General features: G+C 40.6%; 1 protein-coding gene across 1 annotated transcript in view; it reads right to left on the reverse strand.

Moving 5' to 3' along the window:
• The window catches only part of CETP (cholesteryl ester transfer protein), a 36,056-nt gene that overhangs the window by 13,541 nt on the left and 2,525 nt on the right, over positions 1-19,990 (reverse strand). Inside the window, exons 2-7 of the mRNA XM_073659574.1 lie at positions 15,192-15,306; positions 8,580-8,711; positions 8,163-8,233; positions 6,193-6,280; positions 6,027-6,096; positions 387-447 (exon numbers count right to left, since the gene is read on the reverse strand). Of these exons, the coding sequence (XP_073515675.1) occupies positions 387-447; positions 6,027-6,096; positions 6,193-6,280; positions 8,163-8,233; positions 8,580-8,711; positions 15,192-15,306 (537 nt within the window). The remainder of the gene's footprint in view (positions 1-386; positions 448-6,026; positions 6,097-6,192; positions 6,281-8,162; positions 8,234-8,579; positions 8,712-15,191; positions 15,307-19,990) is intronic.

Raw genomic sequence — 19,990 nt, forward strand, 5'->3', positions numbered from 1 at the left:
AGTGGAAAACCCCTGAAGAATCGTCAGATCACTTTTTTTGTTTGGCTCTTGGGGTCTTTGAAAACCTGAAGAGGTTAAAAGACGCTCAAAAGCCTAAACATATAAACAGAAACTTGTTTTTACATAAAATTGCATATGCTCATTCTTTTAATTGTTTCCTGAACGCTTCGTCAGGTGGGTTCTGCAGGGGAGGGGGATATCCAACTGAAAAAGACGTTGTATGCATATACCCTATTCAAAACCAAACACCACAACCCTCATCTCACCCATCAATTAACATTATGTAGTCAATATGTGTTTTTCTTAGCAGAAATTTTTGCAAAATCTTAGAAAATCATGTAAAAAATAAAAATGTGATATAACAATTGAAATCTCATGAAATATACCGGCTCTGTCTTGGATGAAATCAGCAAGTAGGTTTGCCACATAATTTATTTCTTTACAAATCTGAAAGATAAAAATATGTAGAATGTGTCACTTCATTTATTCTTACAAAATATACATATATATTTTAAAACTAGGTGCCTTTAAGGGTTCGTATTGTAAAGGTGGCTAGTCTCATTGGGAATGCTATGCAATCTTTAGGCAGCATGTTATGCAAAAGGAGATGCTGAGCAAGTTAATAAAACATTTTGGAAAATATTCAGTATGACTTGTTTCATTTATCTAAATCCCTGCTTATTCTACTCTAAGGAGTCCAGTGGGCGGTCCTAAGCAATGATCGACAGCCTTTCCTGTATGCATATCTGCCAATCACTAAGTAGGACTTACCCCTGCTCTGAGACTCCTTGGAACGCCCTAACCCTATCCCAACAATTCCTTTGACCCAACCTAGACTGCTCAATTTTGGGCAGGGTGCTTAGTGTACCCTTGGTGTGGCCAAGAGGCACAGTGTATTGTTTCACCCACTGGTTTTGCTTGCCCCTGCCTCCCCACTGGCAATTAACAGACAATGCTCCCTTTAGGCAAGCCCAGACTATCAATCACAAGAGAAGGAGGTAGGGACATGCAAAACCAGTGGGCAAAACGGTGCACTGAGTTTCTTGGTCACACCAAGGGTGCGCCGAACACTCTGATTAGCATATTTGAATAAACTTTGGTTTCTGCATAATGGAGGCATTGATTAGATCATTAAAGGTGATATATTTATAGGGGCTATATACCCTATAAGACATATATGCTTAGTTTTATTTTCAGTTTCACATGTCAGTCTATCTTTAATCAGTTGGAAAACTGTGCCAATCTCCTTGTGGGCACAGTTATTTTAGGCCACATCATGGGATAACCTTGCTCGCTATGTGGCTGCAATGTGTGACCCTAGTCTCAGCATCTCTCATATCACGATAGTTTGCTAAAATGTTTGAGTAAAGGTGAGATATCAGATAATGTTGGTTTTTTTTTTAACTCGTTTTTATTAAAGATTATACAACATAACAAAGTCACATCATAGACTAAGGATCAAACCGTATTTCTCATTGCTCATTAATGTTGTCTGGCACAGTTAACCTTGCCCTTAACATACCATGAGTCTAATATCTTAACCAAAACCATAAGACCCCCATGTCAGGCCCCAAATATCACATATCATGAGAGAATACTTTTCATCACCTGGCGACTAACGTGAATCAATCCAAGGCTTCCATACCTTCTCACATTTTTTGAGGACAATGTGTATTCTTATATACCACCCTCTCATAGGAAGCTGCCGTATTTACCATATTGACCCAGTGTGACAATCGTGGGGATCTTCTATCCATCTCATGGTGATAGCCTTATGTGCCAATAACAATGTTTCCCTGAGAAGAGTGCGAGGTTAGTGGGGCCAGGCTACACACCTTAGGGCAGGGTGGTAAGATCTCGATGAGGATAGTTAGGACCGCTTTCCAAAAGTCCTCAATAGGAGGGCAATGGCACATCAGGTGTATAAACTCTGCCGCCTCTTCCCTGCATCTACTGTATAGTGATCTGCAGTGGTGGATCTACCCATTGTATATAACCTGCTAGGAGTCAGGTGGCATTGATGGACTATATACATGACGAGCTTGTTATTAATTGCCGGTGAAGCATTGCGGGGAGGTCAAGGCCTCGCTCCAATTCTCCTAGGGAGAGTGTTACTGTTACTGGAGGGCTCCCCATATTCTGATTGTCTCCTGCAGGTATGACAAAAGAGGGGGTATATGTAAATCATGGAGTTGGGTGTGATTTCTTGCTATGTGTATATCTAGATATTTACAGTGGGATACGATTCGTAACCTTCAGAATTCATCCCTTACTTTCCATCCCATGGTGCTTAGAGGTAACAACATGGATTTCTGACAGTTTATTTTTTGACCGGAGAACTGGATAAATTCATCAATCAGATCCATTACCAACAGCAGTGTAACTCTTGGACAGGCCATAAACAGGATTAAGGCTATGTGCACACGTAGCATTTATGCGGTTTTCCCGCCGCGGAAACGCTGTGAAAACGCTTGTTGATAGGTCTGCCATGCATAGCAATGCCAATCCGGATGTGCTGTGCAAATTTCCGCTCCAGATTCGCATTGCGTTAAAAAACGCAGCAGGATCATTTCTAGCACGATCCCGCAGCGAATTCGTGCTCATTGAGGTCCATTGAAACGCAGCAAACCCGCAGGTATATGTGGATTTATTGTGTTTCAATTGAAGTCAATGGCCGCGAATTCGCGGCGGAAACGCGGTGCAGGTTGTACCCGGGTTGGAGAGGAGGACTACAACTCCTTTCATCCCGACCGCCGCTCCCGCTGATAACAGCGGGAGTGGCATGGATGGGAGGAGCAGTAGTCTTCCCAGCCAAGCTGGCTACCACGTGCTGTAAAAAAAAGAAAAAACAAAGCAAAAATTAAAAAAAACCTCTATACTCACCTGTCTGGCGGCCCCTGGTGTCCTCCTGGTCCCCGGCGGCGATCATCTCCTCCCGGCGGCTGGCGGTATACTGCGGGGTGCGGGCTCGCTCCCCACAGTGTACCTAGCTGCCAGGACCTGCGGTGACATCAGCGATCAGCTGATTGCTCATGTGACCTCACCCTGGGAACTTTCAGAAGAAAGTTCCCAGGGTGATGGCGGTGAAAGCTCAATGGGACTCATCAGCTGATTTTCAGCTGATGAACCCCAGTGACCTCCTGCAGCAGCATGTACACTGACAGGAATGATTTTACACCCCTGTCAGTATACATTGCTGTCTTCTACAGGAGTGACATCAGTGATTGCTGATGTCACTACTGTAGAAGTGACAAGGATGGTCATGGGACACTCTTTGGCGGTACGTGGACTGCGTCGTTGACGGTGGACAGGTGAGGGATATGGTTTTTTGTTATATTATGTTTTTTTCAAGAGATCGAGGGATTCACAGACCCGTGCAATCAAAAAAAAAATTAAAAACCGTGTGTTTTTTATTTCATTAAAATACTTTATTCTGGCCGTGTCTTTTATTGAAAAAGTGGCGACCATTTTACTACGCAGTTAGTAATGGGGGCTTCTTATAGACGCCCTCCATTACTAACTTGGGCTTCACGTCAGCTGCCAATACAAGGCTGACGTGAACTCCAACCCCATTACCCCACTCGCCACCGCTACAGGGCAGTGGGAAGAGCGGAGGCTAAGCGCCAGATTTGGCGCATCTTATGGATGTGCCATTTCTGGGACTGAGAGGGGTGATATTAATAGCGGTGGAGGGGCTAGCATCCATGGCCCCTTCCCTGGCTATTAATATCAGCCGGCAGCTGTCTAGTTTAGACTTTTCTGGTTAGATTTTATAGGGGGACCCCACGTCAATTTTTTTCTGGGGTCCCCCTGTAATCTAGCCAGTAAAGGCTAAGCAAACAGCTGTGGGCTGATATTAATAGCCAGGGAACATTGTTGGCTAATGGCCCCTTCCCCAGCTACTGATATCAGCCCCCAGCGGTCCGCTTTCCCTCTGCTGGTTATAAAAATGATGTGGGAGCCCACGCCATTTTTTTTAAAAAAAATTCGGCTCTGTGCCCAGGATCCAGATGTAGCAACGCTTTGGACGCATATTTTTTGCTGCGTCCAAAACGTTGCATTTTATTGAACGCAGGTAAATGGACATGTGTTCACTGAACCATGCGTATTTACCGCATTCAATACATTCTAGTGGTCAAATTTCTGTTGCGCAGACTAGTGACTCCGCAAGAGTATTTGACATACTGTGGTCCAGAAAGACGCGCTGCATGTCAGTGTCCACGGGTGATTTGCAGCCTCTGATGAACGCATAGTGGACATGGGATTTCTAGTGATCCCATTCACTATGCTATAACATCTGGACGCTGTGGGTTTGACGCTGCATAAACAAGCAGCATCAAACCTGCAGCGGCTCCTGATCGTGGCCACATACCCAAACTCACCCGCAGCATGTAAATTTCTGTAGCAGACACGCTAGTCTCCCACTGCAGATTTTGATCGATTGAAGTGTCATTATATGCGGTGGATTCACATGTACCGACAACAAAAGTGCGGCATTAGAACACCGCTTTTGGACGCAGCAAAAATACACTGCTGAGTGCTGATCAAGGGACATAGTGGCTAACAAACGAGCTGTGAGATGTTAATTATGGCCAGGGACCATGTTTGCAAATGGCACCTTCCCAGGCTAAAAATACCAGCTCACAGCAGCCCCATAAATTACATGAATAGAAATGCTAATAAAGATTGGGTGAATGGGACTAGCTGACACCCAGCTCTTTTGTTTGGTTATGACAAGGTGCCAATCAGACCTTTTCATGACCAAACTTAATTAAAGTAAAGTAAAGAGTTAAATAAACACACAGACACAGAGTAAATACTTTATTTGAAATACAACAGCTACATTATTTAATCATTTAAATTAACCAATATACTCACCCCAGTTTAACAATGTGCCACCAAATAACTTTATTTAGGCTATTTTAATGCGTTTTTGCGGCGTATTTTCGCTGCGAAAACGCATTAAAATCGCTTGCAATAGGTCTGCCATTTACTGCAATGCAAATCCGAATTGTGCTGTGCACATCATGCGGAAATTTCCGCTGCGAATTCGCATTGCGGTAAAACCCGCAGCAAGACTAATTCTAGTGCGATTTCGCTGTGAAATCGACGCCATTGACTTGCATTGGATCGATAAGATCCGCATGACTACATGTAGTCATGCGGATCTTATGCGATTAATCCATGGATGGTACCCGGGTCTGGAGAAGAGGAGACTCTCCTCCAGACCAGGGTACCATAGTACCTTTAAGTAAAAAAATAACCTTATACTCACCTTCTGATGGCCCATGCTCTGCTTCCGGCGTTGCTGCTGGCTCTGTGGCGGGTAACGGTAATGTAAAAGGACCTTCCATGACGTCAGCGGTCATGTGACAGGTCACGCAACCGCCAACGTCAGCGGTCGCGTGACCTGTCACATGACCACTGACATCATGGAAGGTCCTTTTTCATTACAAGTACCCGCCACGGAGCCAACAGCGACGCCGGGAGCAGAGCGGGGGCCATCAGAAGGTGAGTATAAGGTTATTTTTTACGTTCTAATTCTTTTTTTTTACCATTCCTTTACGGTCACACTATATAAATCCATGCCGGTTGCTTGGATTTATATAGTGTGACCAACTTTCAAGCACTTTTCCAAGTGATGCTAAAATCGCTTGGAAAGGCGCTTGACAAAAGCATGTGAAATCGCATGCTAAAAACGCTTGACAAACGCTTGTCCCTGGCAGAAAAAATGCATGTAAAATGCGCATGCGTTTTTTCTGCCAGGGAGATGCAGAAATGCCCAGGAAATTTCTGTTTCAAATACGCATCGGGAGCACATAGCCTAAATCATCCGCCTATAACCCCATGCGGTCCTCACGGGAACTCACTTTAATCCCTTGATACCCTGCAGTCTGACGGATCCTTACAGCTAGTGGATCCATAGGTATCAGGTAAAGTTTAGCAGAAAAATTGAAACCAAGAAAACTCAGACAAACATATAAAAGTAAAAAAAAAGTGCTAAAAGCAAAAATTGCATTCCTCACCTGACCTTTAAGCACAAGCTTTAAGGTGAAGGAAATTAAATCTGTGAATAGCTGCTTAAACCATCCAGGTCTGCAAAATAAAAATATATAGATATATATTTCTAAGAATGATGAAATATTTTATTTATTTTTTAAATAGAAATTTGATAACATCTGTATCTCTTACTGCTTGTCTCCATGAAGGTGTAAAATCAGTTTATGAAAAGTCAGGTAGCAGTCAGAAGTATCAGCGGCAACGTGGTTATTTCCACAAGCTGTAAAATAAAAGGTCTGAAATGTAGTGCAAAATATAGTAATGCAACTGCCAAAAATTATAATAATAATAATAACAGCCACTATACAAAACTACAAAGCATCGATAAACAAACATTCGTCACCGTGTCTGCAAATTGAGATTCTGGTTTGGCTTTTATCCTGTCATATTGCAAGACTCATTAAAGGGTCGATATTCCAATAGGTGGCGCTAGCATTCTAGTTCTAGTCCTCTCTGAAGAGACAATTTGTATATTTTATTTCCCAGAGGAGCATGCATGGCCTTTAAGTCCCCTCACTTAGACATACCAAGTTGGCTTGTCACTTGTTAGGTACCCTGAGAAAGTAATGAGATTTATTACATAATTAAACATTATACAACTTCCCATTATACAGTGTCTACGGCATAATCACTGCTTTCAAGATCTCTGCTTGAAAAGGGGATCTGTCCTGGTCAACAGAAAAATCACACAGTGGAAACGCTCATTTCACTACAGTGTGTTTATAACAAGGCATATATCTGTGTGTCTATTAGATGGACATATATATATATATATATATATATATATATATATATATATATTCACTGCTCAAAAAAATAAAGGGAACACTCAAATAACACATCCTAGATCTGAATGAATGAAATATTCTCATTGAATACTTTGTTCTGTACAAAGTTGAATGTGCTGACGACAAAATCACACAAAAATCATCAATGGAAATCACATTTATTAACCAATGGAGGCCTGGATTTGGAGTCACCCCCAAAATTAAAGTGGAAAAACACTCTACAGGCTGATCCAACTTTGATGTAATGTCCTTAAAACAAGTCAAAATGAGGCTCAGTATTGTGTGTGGCCTCCACGTGCCTGTATGACCTCCCTACAACGCCTGGGCATGCTCCTGATGAGGTTGCGGATGGTCTCCTGTGGGATCTCCTCCCAGACCTGGACTAAAGCATCCGCCAACTCCTGGACAGTCTGTGGTGCAACGTGACGTTGGTGGATGGAGCGAGACATGATGTCCCAGATGTGCTCAATCGGATTCAGGTCTGGGGAACGGGCGGGCCAGTCCATTGCTTCAATGCCTTCATCTTGCATGAACTGCTGACACACTCCAGCCACATGAGGTCTGGCATTGTCCTGCATTAGGAGGAACCCAGGGCCAACCGCACCAGCATATGGTCTCACAAGGGGTCTGAGGATCTCATCTCGGTACCTAATGGCAGTCAGGCTACCTCTGGCGAGCACATGGAGGGCTGTGCCAAATAAATGCCCTCCTACTGCCCCCTCCACGTCTCCTGGTGTTCTGGCCTGTCTCCTGGTAGCGCCTCCAGCCTCTGGACACTACGCTGACAGACACAGCAAACCTTCTTGCCACAGCTCGCATTGATGTGCCATCCTGGATGAGTTGCACTACCTGGGCAACTTCTGTGGGCTGTAGAGTCCATCTCATGCTACCACGAGTGTGAAAGCACAACCAACATCCAAAAGTGACCAAAACATCAGCCAGAAAGCATTGGTACTGAGATGTGGTCTGTGGTCCCCACCTGCAGAACCACTCCTTTATTGAGGGTGTCTTAATAATTGCCAATAATTTCCATCTATTGTCTATTCCATTTGCACAACAGCATGTGAAATTCATTGTCAATCAGTGTTGCTTCCTAAGTGGACAGTTTGATTTCACAGAAGTTTCATGTACTTGGAGTTATATTCTGTTGTTTAAGTGTTTCCTTTATTTTTTTGAGCAGTGTATATATAATATATACATAATATGATATATTATATTATGATATATTATATATGTATATATGATTGTGTTATATATTATATATATATGATTAATTTATAATAAAAACATTTACATACAGTGATATTTACTTACTGAGTTTAGTGTTCACTTGTAAATCAGTGGAAGAAAATATTTCAAAGTCAATAGCATGTTCAACCTGCACACTAAAAATGAAATATAAGTTGACACATTACTTACATTTATATTTTGAAAATAATGCCAAATCCAATATATTATATTACATCTTAGATCACAGAGATACATTCACCTTTAAACACTATTTTACAGGTTATGCATAATCTACAGCTCCCTTTGAGATGAATGGGATCTGAGCTGCAGTACTGGGAGCGGCCACTACACAATGTACAGTGCTGTGATATTTTGGCTCCATACATTGATGTGGGATGGTGTCAGGTTCGGCACCCCATAATCTAGTATTTTATATATGAAAAATACTCTCTGTATATATTTATTTATAGAGTATATTTTATAATTGTCAAATCCACTTACAACCAGGTCCCATATCCGTAGTTCAGAGTTCCTTTGAAAGATGCGCTGACGTTTTTGATCATGATTTCCACAGCGTCATCCTCCTTCAGATCCACTTCGCTGCTTTCTATCGACAGATTGCTGATCTGAATACTGAAGCAGATGCACCTTAGTCAGTATTTGTATTATGTACCCTAAATAAGCAGCTACACCGGTCAGCAGGCTATGTCGCCCTATGCAAAGGAAGCAAATTTGTTCACAGGTACGCTCGTCTAATAGCCAAAAATAGCACAAAAACAATGTGCGGTTTGTCTAATAGGAGCAATCAAAGAATATGGCACATGGTTATGAGTGTAGTGCATTCATGAAGAGAGCGCTCCTCACCCCTACTCACTGAATGCAGAGAAGCAAGGAGTCAATCACTGCATGCAGTGAGTAGGGGTGAGGAGTATAATAAAATATCAGGCTTATACCTAAGAGACCAGACCGATCTCCATATATAAAGCAACATAGACAGATCTGCTTTAAAGCTAATACTAGGATTTGTGATTCGCTAGTGGTGGACTATAGTGACAATAAATCTTTATGGACAGTGTATTATATTTTCTATTATTATTATCATGCATACCCTTGGGCAACATAGTCCCAGTGGACTTCTCTTCACTGTCAATTTTTCCATCTCATCTTCCTAGGGCTATAACTTTTTTAATTTTAGTCGATATGAGCTGCAGTTTTTATTACTACTACTTTGAGGTCCATGTGACTTTTTGATCTCTTTTTATTCTATTTTTTTTTGCAGGGGGGGACTTGAAGTAACCAAAAATCAATGATGCTACCATTTCAGATACTTTTTCACTGTTTTGGAGTTCAAAATATTTAATAAATATTGTGAAGTGATATTCGGATGGACAGGTATGCACGCTGCGATACAAAATATGTTATTTTTTTTTTTTAGATTTTATTTATGAAAAGGGGGTGGACCTGAACCTATGTATGTGTGTGTATAATATATATATACAGTACAGACCAAAAGTTTGGACACGCCTTCTCATTTAAAGATATTTCTGTATTTTCATGACTATGAAAATTGTACATTCACACTGAAGGCATCAAAACTATGAATTAACACATGTGGAATTATATACTTAACAAAAAAGTGTGAAACAACTGAAAATATGTCTTATATTCTAGGTTCTTCAAAGTAGCCACCTTTTGCTTTGATGACTGCTTTGCACACTCTTGGCATTCTCTTGATGAGCTTCAAGAGGTAGTCACCGGAAATGGTTTTCACTTCACAGGTGTGCCCTGTCAGGTTTAATAAGTGGGATTTCTTGCCTTATAAATGGGGTTGGGACCATCAGTTGTGTTGTGCAGAAGTCTGGTGGATACACAGCTGATAGTCCTACTGAATAGACTGTTAGAATTTGTATTATGGCAAGAAAAAAGCAGCTACGTAAAGAAAAACGAGTGGCCATCATTACTTTAAGAAATGATGGTCAGTCAGTGCGAAAAATTGGGAAAACTTTGAAAGTGTCCCCAAGTGCAGTTGCAAAAACCATCAAGCACTACAAATAAATTGGTTCACACGAGGACCGCCCCAGGAAAGGAAGACCAAGAGTCACCTCTGCTTCTGAGGATAAGTTAATCCGAGTCACCAGCCTCAGAAATCGCAGGTTAACAGCAGCTCAGATTAGAGATAAGGTCAATGCCACACAGAGTTCTAGCAGCAGACACATCTCTTCAACAACTGTTAAGAGGAGACTTTGTGCAGCAGGCCTTCATGGTAAAATAGCTGCTAGGAAACGACTGCTAAGGAAAGGCAACAAGCAGAAGAGACTTGTTTGGGCTAAAGAACACAAGGAATGGACATTAGACAAGTGGAAATCTGTGCTTTGGTCTGATGAGTCCAAATTTGAGATCTTTGGTTCCAACCACCATGTCTTTGTGCGACGCAGAAAAGGTGAACGGATGGACTCTACATGCTTGGTTCCCACCGTGAAGCATGGAGGAGGAGGTGTGATGGTGTGGGGGTGCTTTGCTGGTGACACTGTTGGGGATTTATTCAAAATTGAAGGCATACTGAACCAGCATGGCTACCACAGCATCTTGCAGCGGCATGCTATTCCATCCGGTTTGCATTTAGTTGGACCATCATTTATTTTTCAACAGGACAATGACCCCAAACACACCTCCAGGCTGTGCAAGTGCTATTTGACCAAGAAGGAGAGTGATGGGGTGCTACGCCAGATGACCTGGCCTCCACAGTCACCAGACCTGAACCCAATCGAGATGGTTTGGGGTGAGCTGGACCGCAGAGTGAAGGCAAAAGGGCCAACAAGTGCTAAGCATCTCTGGGAACTCCTTCAAGATTGTTGGAAGACCATTTCCGGTGACTACTTCTTGAAGCTCATCAAGAGAATGCCAAGAGTGTGCAAAGCAGTCATCAAACAAAAGGTGGCTACTTTGAAGAACCAAGAATATAAGACATATTTTCAGTTGTTTCACACTTTTTTGTTAACTATATAATTCCACATGTGTTAATTCATAGTTTTGATGCCTTCAGTGTGAATGTACAATTTTCATAGTCATGAAAATACAGAAAAATCTTTAAATGAGAAGGTGTGTCCAAACTTTTGGTCTGTACTGTATATATATATATACACACATATATATATATACACATATATACACTGCTCAAAAAAATAAAGGGAACACTTAAACAACAGAATATAACTCCAAGTAAATCAAACTTTTGTGAAATTAAACTGTCCACTTAGGAAGCAACACTGATTGACAATCAATTTCACTTGCTGTTGTGCAAATGGAATAGACAATAGATGGAAATTATTGGCAATTATCAAGACACCCTCAATAAAGGAGTGGTTCTGCAGGTGGGGACCACAGACCACATCTCAGTACCAATGCTTTCTGGCTGATGTTTTGGTCACTTTTGAATGTTGGTTGTGCTTTCACACTCGTGGTAGCATGAGACAGACTCTACAACCCACAGAAGTTGCTCAGGTAGTGCAGCTCATCCAGGATGGCACATCAATGCGAGCTGTGGCAAGAAGGTTTGCTGTGTCTGTCAGCGTAGTGTCCAGAGGCTGGAGACGCTACCAGGAGACAGGCCAGTACACCAGGAGACGTGGAGGTGGCCGTAGGAGGGCAACAACCCAGCAGCAGGACCAATACCTCCGTCTTTGTGCAAGGAGGAACAGGAGGAGCACTGCCAGAGCCCAGCAAAATGACCTCCAGCAGGCCACAAATGTGCATGTGTCTGCACAAATGGTTAGAAACCGACTCCATGAGGGTGGTATGAGGGCCCGACATCCACAGTTGGGAGTTGTGCTCACAGCCCAACACCGTGCAGGACGCTTGGCATTTGCCACAGAACATCAGGATTGCCAAAGTCGCCACTGGCACCCTGTGCTCTTCACAGATGAAAGCAGGTTCACACTGAGCACATGTGACAGACATGACAGAGTCTGGAGACGCCGTGGAGAGCGATCTGCTGCCTGCAACATCCTTTAGCATGACCGGTTTGGTAGTGGGTCAGTAATGGTGTGGGGTGGCATTTCTTTGGAGGGCGGCACAGCCCTCCATGTGCTCGCCAGAGGTAGCCTGACTGCCATTAGGTACCGAGATGAGATCCTCAGACCCCTTGTGAGACCATATGCTGGTGCGGTTGGCACTGGGTTCCTCCTAATGCAGGACAATGCCAGACCTCATGTGGCTGGAGTGTGTCAGCAGTTCCTGCAAGATGAAGGCATTGAAGCTATGGACTGGCCCGCCCGTTCCCCAGACCTGAATCCAATTGAGCACATCTGGGACATCATGTCTTGCTCTGGGAGGAGATCCCACAGGAGACCATCCGCAACCTCATCAGGAGCATGCCCAGGCGTTGTAGGGAGGTCATACAGGCACGTGGAGGCCACACACAATACTGAGCCTCATTTTTACTTGTTTTAAGGCCATTACATCAAAGTTGGATCAGCCTGTAGTGTGTTTTTTTTTTCACCTTAATTTTGGGGGTGACTCCAAATCCAGGCCTCCATTGGTTAATAAATTTGATTTCCATTGATGATTTTTGTGTGATTTTGTTGTCAGCACATTCAACTTTGTACAGAATGAGAATATTTCATTCATTCAGATCTAGGATGTGTTATTTGAACTCTTTTTTTTAGTACCCCTAGGGGACTTGAACCTGCGATCACTTGATCACTTGTACAATACACTGTAATACTGTCATATTGCAGTGCATTGTAAAATTATGTTCCAAAGCTATTGCCGAACACAGCAGTCAGAGCCAGGTGCTGGCCAGTGCCATGTAACAGGTAAGACAGTTAGACCTAGGTAGCAGCCAGTTGCATCTAAGAGGACAAACTGCTGCACAAAATAGCTGACTACTGTGATGAATGGAGCAGGCTCTGTTTATGGGCCTGCTCCAAACATGTCGATCACACAGGGCTGAATGGATGCATTGGGCCCTGGCACTTGCTTGGATTCACAGCAAGCTGCTTAATGAGTGATTAAGCCTTGACAATTCAGGATTCAGTTCTCTTAATCTCCAATAGGTGTCAGTAAAATGCAGCCAATGCCGGCAGAACACTGCAGTGCACAGTATATGCTGAGTAGTGCATTTTATCACTTCTGAGTGCAATGCTGGGAAACATTGCCAACACACCAGCTCCCCTACAGGTACTCTATATTATGTAACAAAAAAAAAAGTGCAAAGTTTCTTTAACCAAAAATTGTAATAGGGCAGCTCAGTGACTCAGTGGTTAGCACTGCAGCCTTGCAGCACTGGGGTCCTGGGTTCAAATCCCACCAAGGACAACATCTGCAAGGAGTTTGTATGTTCTCCCCATGTTTGTGTGGGTTTCCTCCAGATTCTCTGGTTTCCTCCCACACTCCAAAGACATACTGATAGGGAATCTAGATTGTGAGCCCCAATGGGGACAGTGATGATAATGTCTGTAAAGCACTGCAGAATATGTTGGTGCTATATAAAGATAATTATTATTATTAATGCATCACTCAGTGAAACTCATTCTGTTTTGGTATCGATCACTATTTTTTCCTTGTCGGCCGTATATGTTAAATTAAAGGTTTCTCTTTTATGCTGGTTTCAGATGGTTGTATTGAAAAACGTTATTCTGGTCTATAAAACAGACCAAAGTAGTGCATGCTGTGTTTTTTTTTTTACGTGGACCAATCCGATGATCAGCCATGTACGTTGGCACTCTGGCTATTTATTATGTGGCTGAGTTTTGCCAGATAGCACATGGGCCGAATATATACTCATCTGAATGAGCCCTCAAAGTGTATCTTTAATTATATTCTTTTACAGTCTTTTTATACAATTACATTTTTTTGTAATTCATGCAATTCATCTACTTATTGCAAGGTTTCTGTGGGTTTTATTTTTTTTTGCATTTTTTATTACCGCAATTAATGTGTTTTTTAATTATGTTTTATTTAATTGCGCTTTTAAGATTACAACTCATGTGGTTCCTAGTTTCTCCTTGAAATCACATGACTTGTAATGTTAAAAACACAACATAAAGAGAATCCAAAAATATGTGAGTTGCGCAAAATTTTAAAATAGAAAAACAATAGAGGTGCATGAAAGTGCCATGCCATAGAAAACGCCATACTTAGAGCAAGCTGTGATTGCAAACAAGGAAAACAGCTAAAAACACTAAAAATACAAGAGAAGAAAAAAGCCACTGAAAAAAACATACTGTATATATTATGTTTACAGTTAGAATGACTTTATAATTCTTATTGAAAGTTTAATCTCAATCTTCACCCACTCAGGTTGCAAGCTCTCCAGAGACCCTCCTCTCTGCTGCTGCTGCTAATGAATTACAGTCCACCTAGGGTGATTGACAGCTCCCTGGTGTCCCTCCTCCCTGTTGTTGAATCTAAGCCCACCTAGCCTGATTGGCATCTCCTCAGCTCCCTCTTCCCTGCTGCTGAAACTTTACCCATCTAACCTAACTGACAGCTTCCAGTGTCCCTCCTCCCTGTTGCTGAATCTCAGCCTGATTGATAAATACTCAGTGTACCTCTTCCCTGCTGCTGCTGAAACGTCACCCACCTAACCTGATTGACAACTCCTCAGTGTCCCTCTTTCCTGCTGCTGAATCTCTGTGCACACAACCTGATCGACAGCTTCTCGGTGTCCCTCCTCCTTGCTGCTGAGATCTCAGTACACGCTGCAGCTGCCAGGTGGAGACCGAATACATTTGGACTATTCAGGCTCGCTCACTCTATAGCTAGACTCAGAAAATACTTATTTTAATAGCAGAATTATATTAATTACATTATATGGCCATTCTGACATGAATTTATATTGACATTCTAACATGAATTTTCAAAGTACTGTAAATACACCAGCCTCATCAGGTGTTTGTGATCTATTTATTAATGCATGCAGTGCGTATTGTGAAATCTGCAGACATCATATTTCCCTAATGACTCCTAGCCAAACATGAGGCCACAGCACTTTTTTTTTTGCCATAAAGGCACCACCCAAAGCACTGCGGTACTGCTAAAAGTCCTGTGTGTGATCGCAGTCTTAGTATGTTGTACCCAGTTCATAAAATTCAACAGTTCTGTCATTCTTACTTTGTTAAACCATATGTCACTTTCCCCAGAAATCTGACAGCTTTTTCTCCTGTGATGTTAGGAAACGAGGCATGTCTGAAAGCAGCCTGGATAACTTCTGAAGTCTTCTCATTCACTGGAAAAGCACATGAAGAAGGCAAACCATTTATTATGGCACACAGAAAAGAAAAAAATAGATAAATTGATATGGATAGATAGATATATAGATCGATAATAGATAGATAAATAGATGATAGATAGATAGATAGATATGGAAGGATAGATAGAAGGATAGATAGATAGATAATAGATAGATGATAGATAGATAGATTATAGATATGGATGATAGATAGATAGATAGATAGATAGATAGATAGATAGATAGATAGATAGATAAACAAATGATAGATATGGATGGATAGATAGAAGGATAGATAGATATGGATGGATAGATAGATAGATAGATAGATAAATATAGATAGATAGATAATAGATAAATAGATGATAGATATGGATAGATATAGATTGATAGATAATAGATGATAGATAGATAGATAGATAATAGATATGGATGGATAGATAGATAGATAATAATAGATAGATATGGATGGATAGATAGATAGATAATAATAGATAGATATGGATGGATAGATAGAAGGATAGATAGATAGATAGATATGGATAGATAGACAGATAGATAGAAAGATAGATAGATATGGATAGATAGATATATAATAGATAGATAATAGATAGATAGATAAATAGATAGATAGATAATAGATAAATAGATAGATAATAGATAGATAGATAGATAGATAGATAGATAGATAGATAGATAGATCTTTCAAAATAAAAAGGCTGCGCTCAGCCAAAACGTTGCCACATTTGATGGGCTAATAAAGTCCTCGCTTTTTGTCAGTATTTCTGGAGTACTGCTTGCTTTTCTTGTGGAATAGATAGATAGATTACAGATAGATAGATAGATAATAGATAGATAGATAGATAATAGATAGATAATAGATAGATAGGGATAGATAGATAGATAATAGATAGATAGATAGGTAGGTAGATAGATAGATATGTAAATAGGGATAGATGGATAGATAGATAATAGATAGATAGATAGATGTAGCGGTAGGATGGGGAGCCCGTGTAGGTTGTGTAGGAACAGTTTGGTAACATAATTTAATCGCTATAGTTGTATATAGTATTATTTCATCCTAGTATTATTGGCAATATTATTCTTTGATTAGCTTGTAATGTTCTGTACAAGTATGGTAATATTACTCATTTCCAATGTAGTGGATATGGTTTTGGTTATGGTTTGGCAGTATTAGTTTGGCCTAGTACAGGGTATTATTGGTGATATCGGTCAGTAAACTGTATTTTGTTCTGTAGTATTGGTGATATTATTTTTTCACTATGTAGTGGGAATAAACCACTACTCCAAAGGCATATATAGTACATATTAGCTAGAGATAGATATATCATATCTCTCCATTTAATCAACATAGACAAAACTATGCAGTGGGTCCCCAATCATAACACCTAAACTTGGAATAATTCCAAATACCACTTGCAAATATAATAACATTCTTTATTGACAAAATAATAATTAAAAAATCATTATTAAATGATCACAGAGTTTAAAAAGATTTTTAAGAGGAAAAGGATGAAACAAAAAAATTTCTCAAGCACATGTAGACAATAATAATTTCCCAGTGGATTCTAATTCCTATGGGTAAGTGTTCATAGAAAAAGGACTAGGTAAGGTAATAGTAATGACATCTCCCATACCGGCTAATATACTAGAAAATGTGGCCATACAAATGAGGTCACATGTCATATGCCATATTAGTGAAGACCCTAAGATTGAATACAGTAGTATAGCTCACAAAAGGATCTTTTTTTTAATCTTGTTTTTATTTTACTTTGTTTTTGTGTGGTTTTAATATTTTTTTCTTTTCTATGCCTCTGTATTCTAGTAAGAATGACTTGCTATTTCCACTATTCTGTGAAAATCTGGACTCACTGATATATTGGAAAAGTATAATCCATTTTGTGGTGGACTTGCCACTATTTGGGACCCCTACTCATCTAAGCCCTTCTAAAGAATAAAGAGAATGGAAGTATTGCTCTTACACTAATGGACACTTTTTTTACCTGTGATATACCTATTTGTATCAATGACAGATGCTATATTTCTTTATTATATGCTTTGATATATATTGTTTTAGATCTATATATATATATGCTTGCCTACTATTGGTGTTACTTTTGACACATCTAATAAGCATGCTTCCTTTCCCTCTTTTTCTATGCCATGTATACTTTGTACGGTATAATGATTTATTTTAGGAGATATTACGTGGGGATAATTTTTCCGCGGTACGCTCAACTGTGGACCTCTATCCAGGGAGTAAATACCCTCTCCTCCTTTTGTATGTATGGGTGCTCATACCTCTGACTACATGGTGGTGGTTCCTAGGGCGGATAGATACTAGAATATTCCTTGTCCGCGATCGTAAATACATATGGGACTTTTAGAAAATGGCGCCGATAGGAGCATGCGCACTGAGACAGTTTGTCCATGGTTTGGCTAAGGCCTCCGTCACTTCCGGTACGCACCCTTGACATCAGATGGGGATTTCCCCTAGTGCGTGCCGGAAAGGAGAGCCGGACCACGTACTTCCGGATTTCCTGTAACAGTGCTGACATGCGGTACATCGATTGGCGGACATTAGATGGGGCCGTGCTTAAAATACGGCGAGGCATGGTTTCTCTCTTACTACACACTCCCCTTGAGAAAGCACTGGGTGTGCGAAACGTGCGTCGGGGCGTTACTGGTGGCACGGGACTGTATGCAGCAATATTCCTGATGGGTAAGTTAAATGGCCTGGATTGGTGCTCCCATTGGGGCAAGCATCATTTTGTCACTCTCTCCATGTAGATCCTTTTTGTGAGCTATACTATTGTATTCAATCTTAGGGTCTTCACTAATATGGCATATGACATGTGACCTCATTTGTATGGCCACATTTTCTAGTATATTATCAGCCGGTATGGGAGATGTCATTACTATTACCTTACCTAGTCCTTTTTCTATGAACACTTACCCATAGGAATTAGAATCCACTGGGAAATTATTATTGTCTACATGTGCTTGAGAAATTTTTTTGTTTCATCCTTTTCCTCTTAAAAATCTTATTAAACTCTGTGATCATTTAATAATGATTTTTTAATTATTATTTTGTCAATAAAGAATGTTATTATATTTGCAAGTGGTATTTGGAATTATTCCAAGTTTAGGTGTTATGTAGTGGGAATAGTTGTGGTCACAGTGTAGCGGTATTATTGGTAATATTTGGTCTTTTTACTGTGTGTATTTGTTCTCTAGAAGTATTGGTAATATTATTCTTTCACTATTTAGTGTATATGGTTGTGGTCACAGTGTGGCGGTATTATTTTGGCCTGGTATAGTAGTATTGGCGATAATGGGCTTTTTGTAGTGTGTTGTCCCTTGGGGCTTGTTCCCCTGACGTAAATATATATATATGTATATATATATATATTGATAGGTAAACTTTAAATAAAATGGAGCACACTTTCTCACGCAGGATTATGGCGCAGGGAGTGTCGCTGCCAGCAGGATTGATGCATGAGACATATTTAGATAAGCATTAAACACAATCTTATCTGTAGCTTAGGGTAAACCTCCTGTAATTATACAGGTCTGCGCCGGGCTGTGTGCGAGCAACTATAACCTGATAATCGTGTTATAGAAGTGACTTCAATGTTTGTGTACATTAATGCCTATACATTATGTCTCATTATTATAGAGCGGTCCTATATATCAGGACTGTGTTTCTGTGAGGTAAATGTATGAGGAAGTAGTATCTTTTTTGGGTCATATTAATGCCTTCTTGACCAGAGTAGCCAATCAAAGCTCAGCTTATAAACAGGCAAGTCAAAATGAAAGCTGCACTGTTTGGTTGCTATGGGCAACGAGGCCTGTTCTGACATATGAAGCCTAATATATTTGGATCTGATGTGGAAAAAATAATGACAAATGTATCATTTATATTTAAAATTCTAGTTGGCATCATGTAGTACAGACATAACGTGTCTGGTTATCCTTCCACTTATTAGTACTGTAACAGGACAAATCTGATTATAGATTGTACTGCCATACTTTTTCTCAGCCATGTTATTTTATGCTTATCTAAAGGGGTTGTGTGAAAGTAAGGGCTCACGCAGGCGTCCGAGTAATGAACTGCAATGCACCGACTGGCCGTGGCTTTCCCGACCTGAGCGCCACAGATCGAGCTGCGGCCAGTCCGTCCATTGCGGTACGTGCTCGGACCGATTTGCACGGACGTCTGCATGAACCCTAAAAAAATGAATATCAGCAAAAGTAGTTAAGTGATATAAATACATAAAAAAAAAAAAAAAAACAAAACCCCCAACAACATAGTTTTCTCCACTTAAATCCTCCATCTTTTCAGCGCTGATGGTCAATTGCCAGTCTTTGCTATCATTTGGGGAATTATTACGGACAATTTTAGCAGATAAATGCATCATCAGAACAAGAGCTATTGTTTAAATCCAATTTTTTGTGTTACATGAATTAAAAAAAAGTGGTAATATTTTATTTTATATCATGATCTTTTTAAAAAAATAAAATTAGTGATCTTACAATGGCCACTAGGGATTTTTTTTAGACTTGTACTTTCAGGAAAAGTTTACAGCAGTCTCATTATCATCAGAGGCAGGATTACAATGACATATAACACCTCTATACAATGCTGATAACACAGGAT

The sequence above is a fragment of the Phyllobates terribilis genome, unplaced genomic scaffold (genome assembly GCF_046119375.1).
Source record: "Phyllobates terribilis strain yellow unplaced genomic scaffold, ASM4611937v1 Scaffold_13__5_contigs__length_258822181, whole genome shotgun sequence".
NCBI lineage: Eukaryota > Metazoa > Chordata > Amphibia > Anura > Dendrobatidae > Phyllobates > Phyllobates terribilis.